This window comes from Puntigrus tetrazona, chromosome 14 (genome assembly GCF_018831695.1).
Source record: "Puntigrus tetrazona isolate hp1 chromosome 14, ASM1883169v1, whole genome shotgun sequence".
Lineage (NCBI taxonomy): Eukaryota > Metazoa > Chordata > Actinopteri > Cypriniformes > Cyprinidae > Puntigrus > Puntigrus tetrazona.
The window spans coordinates 26,071,789-26,081,788 of NC_056712.1; the positions used below are offsets into that span (position 1 = coordinate 26,071,789).

At 40.7% G+C, this 10,000-nt stretch overlaps 2 protein-coding genes across 4 annotated transcripts in view; both read left to right on the plus strand.

The window, feature by feature from the left end:
• Positions 1–3,139, plus strand: part of LOC122357988 (nuclear receptor coactivator 7) — a 6,001-nt gene extending 2,862 nt beyond the window's left edge. The window contains exons 1-6 of one of the 2 annotated variants that reach the window (XM_043257700.1): positions 1–57; positions 139–267; positions 529–681; positions 943–1,038; positions 1,214–1,287; positions 2,388–3,139. The exon at positions 1–57 is cut by the window's left edge and continues 399 nt beyond it. In XM_043257700.1, the coding sequence (XP_043113635.1) occupies positions 1–57; positions 139–267; positions 529–681; positions 943–1,038; positions 1,214–1,287; positions 2,388–2,523 (645 nt within the window). In that variant the 3' untranslated portion in view covers positions 2,524–3,139. The remainder of the gene's footprint in view (positions 58–138; positions 268–528; positions 682–942; positions 1,039–1,213; positions 1,288–2,387) is intronic. The other variant, XM_043257699.1, reaches the window with a different exon arrangement.
• Positions 3,140–5,116: 1,977 nt separating this feature from the next.
• azi2 (5-azacytidine induced 2) overlaps positions 5,117–10,000 on the plus strand; it is a 12,077-nt gene continuing 7,193 nt past the window's right edge. Inside the window, exons 1-5 of one of the 2 annotated variants that reach the window (XM_043257691.1) lie at positions 5,117–5,358; positions 6,449–6,671; positions 7,877–7,993; positions 8,077–8,176; positions 8,323–8,465. In XM_043257691.1, coding sequence (XP_043113626.1) covers positions 6,456–6,671; positions 7,877–7,993; positions 8,077–8,176; positions 8,323–8,465 — 576 coding nt within the window. In that variant the 5' untranslated portion in view covers positions 5,117–5,358; positions 6,449–6,455. The remainder of the gene's footprint in view (positions 5,359–6,448; positions 6,672–7,876; positions 7,994–8,076; positions 8,177–8,322; positions 8,466–10,000) is intronic. The other variant, XM_043257690.1, reaches the window with a different exon arrangement.

Below are 10,000 nucleotides of genomic sequence, written 5' to 3' on the forward strand. Positions count from 1 at the left end.
CAGCAGAGCGTCAAGATCTTGTACTACGCTAATAAATCCGAGGAGCCCTTCGTGGAGGTGAGCTTCCAGGAGGACTCCCGCGCCGCTCTGATAGAAGACCGGCGCGCTCTAAAGAGCTTCATCCGCTGTCTTCCTCAGATCGTCACCGTGAAGCAGCAGAAGAAGCGCCGTCCGAGCATCTGCAGCTCCGCCGACTCGGAGTCTGAAGACCTTCTGCCCGTTCTTACCGACCGCAGCCAGATCCTGAACGAGCATCACCTGGAGCAGGTCAGTGTGTTTTCATCAGAGCAAAAAATCACTGGGACGTTCGTTTTTAGTTCATGCATGCGGATGATTTCCTCTTCGATTCGTGAAATGCATCGCTGAGAACTTCATCTGGAGATGCGTTGCTAAATGTTGTCGGATCCTAACAAACCAGACATCCGTAGAAAACTAGACGAAAGTGTTGAGAGCGATTGATAGCGTGTGACTGCTGATGATCCTAATGTGTGTGTGTGTGTGTGTGTGTGTGTGTGTGTGTGCTCTCAGCTGGTGAGTGAGATCCCGGCGAGGACGCAGGGTTACTCCTGGAAGCTGGTGTACAGTACGACTCAACACGGCACCAGCCTCACGACTCTGTACCGACAGATGAGAGAGTCGGACCGACCCGTCCTGATGGTCATCAAAGACACCGACGAGCAGGTACAGCAAGTCTGTCTCACCGAGCATTTAACACACGCTAGCCCTTGAGTTCACGCATGCAGGCGCTCTCATCCAGAGAGATGAATAAAACCTAATGTTTGTAGAGTTGGCGAAAATGTAATGCAGCTTTAAGCGTCGGTGATGCTAATAAACACCATACCATCTCCAAGACGCTGAGTTGTTCGATGCACGCTCTTCCTCATGTCCTGTGGCTTTTACCATCGTTTGGATCTTAAGAAACGTTCTGTTCTGAATCGTCAGGTTTTCGGGGCGTTTTCCTCCGAGCCGTTCAGAGTCAGCAAGTACTGCTACGGGACGGGAGAGACGTTCCTCTACAGCTTCAGTCCAGAGTTTCAGGTAGGATTTACTGTTGATATGTTACTGCATGCTTCTGGTTCTGGTTCTGGTTCTGGTTCTGAGTCTGAGTCTGAGTCTGAGTCTGAGTCTGAGTCTGAGTCTGAGTCTGAGTCTGGTTCTGGTTCTGGTTCTGAGTCTGGTTCTGGTTCTGAGTCTGGTTCTGGTTCCTCTGCAGATCTTCCGCTGGAGCGGAGAAAACTCCTACTTCGTGCGAGGATTCATGGACTCGCTGCAGATGGGAGGAGGCGGGTGAGTCCTTCATCATCTTTCACGTCTCTCTTCTCTTCGAGGCTGCACTCATCTGAGCAAAAACACCGTAAAATACTCAAATATATTTACAGTTTAAAACAGCAGCTTTCTCTGTGAACGTGTGTTAAAGTGTAATTTATTTAGCAGATTTTGAGCATCATTTCTCACACGATCCTCAGAAATCAGAATAATATACTGATCAACAAACATTCATATTTTTTACATTTTATTTCTCAGTATTCACAGTATTTATTTGAAATAGAAACCTTTTGTAACATTATAAGCGCCACTCCTGATCAATATGAAGGCATCCTTGATGAAAAAAGCATTTTATTTTAAATCATACACACCGAGCGTCAGTGAACTACTATTCATAGGACTAAAGGGGAAGTAGTTTTAGACTGGTATTAGTCGCTTCTGCTTTCTGAGTTTATTGAGCAACTGATCATTCTGTCATCTTTCTCTGATTATGTTCATCCTTCCGTTAAAACACAATATTACATCATAACTCAGCTTCTGCTTTTCAGAAAACGAAACCACATGAGGGTTATTACTATAGAGCTAAAATGAAATGCATCTATAGAAGCCCGTTTCTGACGCAGAAAAATTAAATTAAATTATTTTATTTTATTGTAATTTTTATTCATTTAAATATATAAATATATTTAATTTTATTAAATGTTACTCTCAATTTATTTATAGATTTTTTTAGCAGAATTTTGAGATATAAACTTAAAGAATTGTTCGATAAATAGATTAAATTGCACTTTTTTAGTTTTTTATTCAGGAAAAATAAAAGGAAAAAAGTTGTACGTTTTGGCCGAGGCTTTAGTTAAAGCAACTTTTAAATAGTTTTTTTAAAAACGTCTTGACAGAGAACCACGACGCTGATATTTTCGGAAATTCGGAAAAAAGCCATAGCTTAAATATGCATAGTTTATATGCATAAATATGCACATGCATGGCCCTGGAGCTCAACACCGCTCATACGGCTCGGTCAAATGAGCTTCATGCCGTATTTAGAAAATGTGAAGGTGCAAAAAAATGCATCATCTTTAAAGCTGTCCGTATGAACGTGTCTGATCGCTCGTGTGTTTCAGAGGTCCGTTCGGTCTGTGGCTGGACTCCGATCTCTATCATGGCTCCAGTTACTCGTGCGACACCTTCTGCAACCGTCCCCTCAGCCTCCATCACGACTTCACCGTCCGGGACCTGGAGGTGTGGACCTTCGTGTGAACTCAAACCGGTTTACCGGCGCTGATCAGGAGAGAAACAGTCAAAGCGGAGACAAGTCGAGGCAGGAGCTGAGGTTTCCTGTAACTGTGATCTTTCAGGGGCCTGACGGGACCTGAACGCATTCCTCGAGCGTGCTGCCTACTTAGGCGACGTAGCGCACTAGATTTGAGACGGAGCTGCTGTTGTTTAGCGGCGGAAGCGCGGTTAGTGGGTTTCGTCTCGAGCGCACGCCATTCAGAAACGCTTCTTCCTTCTTCTTTGACAGATAACCGAGCAACAGAAACACACACCGAGATGAAGATACGAACTTTTCTTCAACCCCTGAATGATGTTTACGGTTTTCTTTCTTGACGAACAGGTTGCACTCAAACTAAACACAAATAAGATCTTTTCTCGAATGCTACGAAAACTACTGACGCTCACGGTTTACTGTGTTTTAAAATGCACTTAGAGGACGAACGGCTTACCGGGTTTTTTTGGATTGGGATTGTGCTTCTACTCGTTGTTTTTTTACTTTATTTAACGCCTGTGAGTTTTGGGGTTTGGTGTCTGTCGCGCGGCGCCGGCGCTGCCGTCCTGGGGTCCGGGTTTCTAATAAAACACCTTTTATACGAAACTCTGCGCTTCTGGGTTTTTCTGGTTGAGTCATCTCTTGAAGGACACTCTAAAGCATGCAGGTATTAGAGCCAGCCGATCGGGGAAGAAATGCATCGATCAAATGCGCTTCGTAGCCAGATGCATTCATGCAGATATGAAAAATTGACTTCCACACTAATCTTTGATAGTGTTTTACTTTACAGACATCATTTAAGTTGCATAACGATAACATTCACTGCTAAGTTAAAAACATTTAAAAACTGGACGTTTTGAACATTCAGAACAACCTAACTTCTGAAAACACGTATTTTTGTTAGCCTAGGCAGCGCTGTATTATATTTATATAACTGCATTAATTGTGAAACGAGCATCAGCCGATCCTCAGAGGATTATTAATCCCCGGGAAGCACAGATTGAGCCGATTACTGAGTACAGAGTCTACTTCCAGCACTTCATCTGGAGCAAAAATCAGTCCGTTTCACAAAACTCTTTCATTAAATCGAGTTCCAAATATTTCATTTCTTCAAACTGTCCTTTTAGTAAATATTTAGCATCATAGAAATAAGATTAACTGCAGAAATTACGCACCAGTTAAACATGTAAAGTTAAAGTTATCCACCGCATGCATCAAGCACTAATGCATTTTTAATAAAAGAAGTGTTTCTTTAATATTAGGAAATTTGCTGTCATGCAATTTTAATTTGTATTACCGGCCAATAAAAGCCCCATCAGTCCATCATTAACACACAGCTTTGGAAGGAAAGCGTTTAGAGCTTAAACACTGAGCTTGAGTTCATCTCATAAGGTGCATAACACCCTTACGTGAAACATAAGAAACCGTGTCAGAGTAAATCTCTGCTATGTTATGAAACTGTGAGCCTGTGAGGAATGTCTGCTGAGAAACGCCTGAAACTATTAAAGGAACGGCTCTCCTGGAAACCCTCGGGCCCCGGAGGAACGGCTGTGAATGGGTGCCGTCGGGAGGAGAGTCTGATGAAAAGCATCACAGCACTCCAGTGAACGTCTGGAGAAGACCGGTGGAGAATCAGGAAGATTTTAATATGAGCCATAATCTGTAACAGCTCTTCCTGCAGCGTAAAAGGGAACCCTCCGGCGGCACCCATCCGCTGCCGACACACTCAACACCGCTCTCTACAGATGTGAAGAAGAAACAGACTCTTCCTAAACTCGGATGAGAGCGTGTTCATCTTTTTTGTTTTGCTCACAGCGCCACCTGCTGCTTAAAGGCGACCCAGACACATGAGCAAAGAAGGCTATACACAATAAATATTACTAAATCATTACTAGCCTACTCTTATAGAATGAAAAATATGATTATTGTTGTTATTATGTCTGAGGCTGTGTGTTTGCATGCAGTCTTTCATAATCATAAGCAAATACCATCATGACTCGCACACAAAATAACAGGGCAGTAATATTATTTTCTAGTAAAGTAGTAAAGCCTACTATACTGTATATGTTGCTCGAGAGTACTGATTAATACTGCGGTATACTTTAGTATAAAGTCTTTTGTTTATATCACTGTAATGGTTATATTGCAACAACAACTATAGCATTGCTTTACTACAGTATGATTCACTGAAGAAGGGGCTATTTATTACTACTCGAGTATTTTTGTCCCACTAGAGCATCCGTTCGGCCCTTTATTTACTTTCTTTTATTTACTGGTAAAATATCGTATTGTTAATCTATAAAATCTTTATATGATTAAATATGTACGATTAATCAGTAAATTGTTAGATGTTTTAAATATGTATTTGTTATATAATTATTTTATAGAATGATGAAATGTTGCTAGCAAAACATAATAAATATTATCGATAGTAAACAAGTATTATATTATTGGATTTAATATTTTTAATTATTTAATTTAATGAATTGAAATGATTAAATGTCACCCGTTCGGCTCTTTAATACGGGTTTATTTACTGTCATCACTCTGTTGTTTTGTTTGTGATTAATGTATCGTGTGTTTGATAAACGTCGAAAAAATGAATCGGCTTTCTCCGGTTCGCGGGCCGACTGAGCGCGAGCGCGACGCGGTTCCGCTTCCGCCGGAAGTCGGGGCGAGCGGAGACGAGCGCTTCCTGGAGAGTGTTTGCGCCGCCGCCGCCGGAGCGTCAGTGCCGTTCGGTCTCCCAGACCCGCCGTTGTTTCGCCTCCCTATCATGGTTCACCCCCGGTTCGGCGTCTGCTTCCCGCGCTGACCGCTGTCTGGTGAGTCTCGCGCCCGTGTTTCGCGACGGACGTCATCATAAAGCGGCGCGTCAGGAGCCCGTCGCCCGTGTCTCTGTGATCCGGTCCTGCCGCGACGCGCTCGATCCCCTCGAGATCCGTAACGTTCGCCTGCGTTTTCATCCGCTTCAGCTTCGAGCTGTTTCTCGGTGTCTTCGTCCTCTGCTTGTTGTCCCGCTGCTTCAGAGCCGCTTTCTCTTTCACTTTGACCGGAGTCTGATCGATGCAGAAAACCGTCCGTTTAATAAAAGCCCCGTCAAGTGCAGACTCTTCATATTAATGTGCTGTTCTTGTAATATTTCACGCTGTATCGGTTTTATTAGAAATTAGCATTAGTTTAGCAATGCTGTACTAAACAATACTATATTATACCGTAATCTATGTTTTATTAGTGCTGTCAATCGATTAATGGCATACAGAATAAAAGCTTTTGTTTACATACGTGTGTGTGTACACACACACACACACACACACACACACACACACACACACACACACATGCATGTTAACAGCAAATGCTAATATATTAAGTATGTGTATTTAAAATTTATAAAATGTAAGACTACAAATGTATGTATATACAGGTAAATATTTTCTGAAAATAAGTAAATGTAAAAAAAATATATATATTATATACAGGTAAATATACACACACACACACACATATATATATATATATATATAATGTATATATATATATATATATATATATATATAAGAATGTGACCACAAAAGCAGTCATGAGCAGCACAGCTATATTTGTTACAAAATTATACATTTTTCTTTTAAGTCAAAAATCATTAGGATATTAAGTAAAGATCATGTTTCCTTCCGTAAATATATGAAAACGCCAGTACTTAGTATTTCAAGTTTAAAGGAGATTTTCCTCAACGTTTAGATTCCAGATTTTCTCATTTTCCGTCCGATCCTAACCAAGCAGACATCAGTGGAGAGATGATTTCTTCGGATCTCGGGGGTTTATAAGAAAGCACCCTTGTGAGCGGGTTTGTGCTGCAGGCTCACACGTGTCCTGTGTGTGTGTGTGTGTGTGTGTGTGTGTGTGGCTCCTCAGCTCTGGGATGGAGTCTCCGGCGGTGGATGATGATATCTGTATCCTGAAGCATGAGACGGCGTACGGGCCGCCCGAGAGTCCCGTGTCCGTCTGCTCCGGGGACGAGTCGGTGGCGTCTCACTTCGCTCTGGTCACTGCCTACGAAGACATCAAGAAGAGACTCCGAGACACGGAGAAGGAGAACGGTCTGCTGCGCCGGAGAGTCAAGCAGCTGGAGGACAAGGTCTGTCCACCCAAACACGTCTAAACTTCATCAAGAGATAAATGTCATTACATTAAGGATTATTACTGAAACACTGAATGTGATTTTTATTTATTTTTTAATAAGTGTTAAAATAGCTATAGTTGTATTATTAACTAACATTTTATACTTTTATATCATATTAAATGTATTATACTTATTGATATCATTTATCATGTAAAAGTATTAAATTTCACTAAAAACATGCAATATAAAAAAAAGTATTATTATATTACTGTATTTGTTATTTTTAAATGTTATTTTTAAAAAGTTAAATATTACTGTATTGTTAAAATAATTTTATGCATTTTAAATATTAAATGTCACTATTAAAGCTTTAAATATTATATTGTTTAGTTATTGCATTATTTGTGTTATTATAACTTGTAAAATATTTTATTGTTAATCTATAACATTTTTATATGATTAAATATGACTATTTTGTAAGATTAATCAATAAATCGTTAAATGTTTTTTTTAATTGTTGTAAATATTAAATAGTATGTTGTTATATAATTGTATAAAATGATGAAATGTCAGTAGTAAAATATAAATATTATTAATAGTAAAAATTATTATATTATATTATTGGATTTAATATTTTAAATTATGCTGATTTCTTAAATGTTACTAATTAAAATGACTGTAATTTTATGAATTCAAATGATTAAATGCCATCATTAAAACAATATTTTATTGCTCAGTTATTGTATTATATTTTATTATTACATTAATACACTATTTTTTACATATTTAATTATTTATCATTAAATTACTAAATGTTACCTGTTAAATAATAAATTAAATATTATTGAGTTATTACTTTATTTGATATTATTAAATGGTATTAGTGAAATATTGAATATTACTATATTGTTGAATTACTTGATTACTTTATAATGTGAAATTATAATTAATTTGTTTTAAATATTTTTTATTATTAAATGTTACAAGTGAAATATTAAACGTTATTAGTAAAATGAAGTAAAAATATTTCTTTCCTAATTTTTTTTGGAGCGATCACAAGGATCTGAAGACTGAGAAGTGCAGAGCTTTTTGTTGTTAATGCGTTTGCATGAATCATTGACTGAAGGCTGTTTATTCCTGCTGTGACGTGGGTAAATCATCTGTTTTGCATTGATCCAGCAGCTCTCAGGCAGTCAGTGGTTTTCTGTGTATTTCCGCAGCACTTCCGCCCCGAAGCGCCTCCGTCTGAAGGACCGCAGTACATGAACAAAGCCTTCAGCGCGTACCGCGGCATCTACATCGAGAAGGAGGACTTACAGATGGAGCTTAAAAAAGTGGTACTTCAGCTCGTCCTCCTCGTGTTTGAGAGTCAGAGCCTCACGAGTGCAGATAATACACTTATTTCTGCCTCTTCCTCCAGAAAAAAGAGAAGCAGGATTCAGAGAGGCTTCTGACGGAGCAGCTGCAGGCCAAAGAGCTGGAGCTTCTGCAGCTCAGATCAGAGATGGAGACGAGCCAAGGTGATGCTTAGCCTTTAATCACGCTTTATTGAGTCAGTGCAGCTCGATGACGATGATTGTGTGTTCAGCGTGGACTGTTGGGAGTCTGTGTTGTTGTAGAGTTGTGCAGGGTGCCGTTGTAGTAATGTTGTTTTTCGTCCGGTCAGTGATGAAGAGTCTGACGGATACGGCCGATTACTGGCAGGTGGACAGAAGCAACAGTGAAATGAAGATCCACTCCCTGCAGGAGCAGCTGGAGCGCTTACAGCTCGAGAACCACGCGCTGCACAAGCTCTGCCGGGCCGGACAGGTGCTCTACACCTGTGTTACACTTCACTACACCGGTTACACCACAGCTACCCTACACCTGTGCTACACCTACCTTACACCTGTTACACATTCAGTACACCTACGCAACACTCCCACTACACCTGCACTACACCTACCTTACCCCTTTTACACATATGCTACACCAATGTTACACCCCCACTACATCTGCACTACACCTATTTTACACCTGTGCTACACCAATGTTACACCCCCACTACATCTGCATTACACCTATCTTACACCTGTGTTACACCTTCACTACTCCAACCCTACACCTGTGCAACACCCCACTACAGCTGCACAACACCTACCTTTCACCTGTTACACACCCACTACACCTATCTTACACTTGTTACAAATTCACTACACCTGCACTACACCTACCTTACATCTGTGCTACACCTACAGTATGTTACACACCCACTACACCTGTTACACATTCACTACACCTACCTTACATCTGTTACACGTTCACTACACCTACCTTACACCTATGTTACACACCCACTACACCTGCACTACACCTACCTTACATCTGTTACACATTCACTACACCTGCACTACACCTACCTTACATCTGTGTTACACCTATGTTACACACCCACTACACCTAACTTAAACCTGTGCTACACCTATGTTATACCTGTTACACATTCACTACATCTACCTTAATCCTATGCAACACACCCAATACACCTGCACTACACCTATCTTACACCTGTTACACATTCACTACACCTACCTTACACCTGTGCTACACCTATGTTACACACCCACTACACCTAACTTACACCTGTGCTACATCTATGTTACACACCCACTACACCTGCACTACACCTACCTTACATCTGTTACACATCACTACACCTGCACTACACCTACCTTACATCTGTGTTACACCTATGTTACACACTCTCTACACCTAACTTACATCTGTGCTACACCTATGTTATACCTGTTACACATTCACTACACCTACCTTACACCTGTGCTACACCTACCTTACATCTGTGTTACACCTATGTTACACACCCACTACACCTAGTTTACACCTGTGCTACACCTATGTTATACCTGTTACACATTCACTACACCTACCTTACACCTATGTTACACACCCACTTCACCTAACTTACACCAGTGCTACACCTATGTTATACCTGTTACACATTCACTACACCTACCCTAATTCTATGCAACACACCCACTACACATGCACTACACCTATCTTACACCTGTGTTACACATTCACTATACCTTTACTACACTAACCCTACACCTGTGCAACACCCCTCTACACCTGCACTACACCTGTCTTACACCTATGTTACACATTCACTACACCTACCTTACACCTGTGCTACACCTATGTTACACTTGTTACACATTCACTACACCTACCTTACACCTGTGCAACACCTGCACTACACCTATCTTTCACCTGTTACACACCTGCTACACCTACCCTATGGCCTCACTACACCTGCACTTCACCTGTTACACCACAGATGTGTT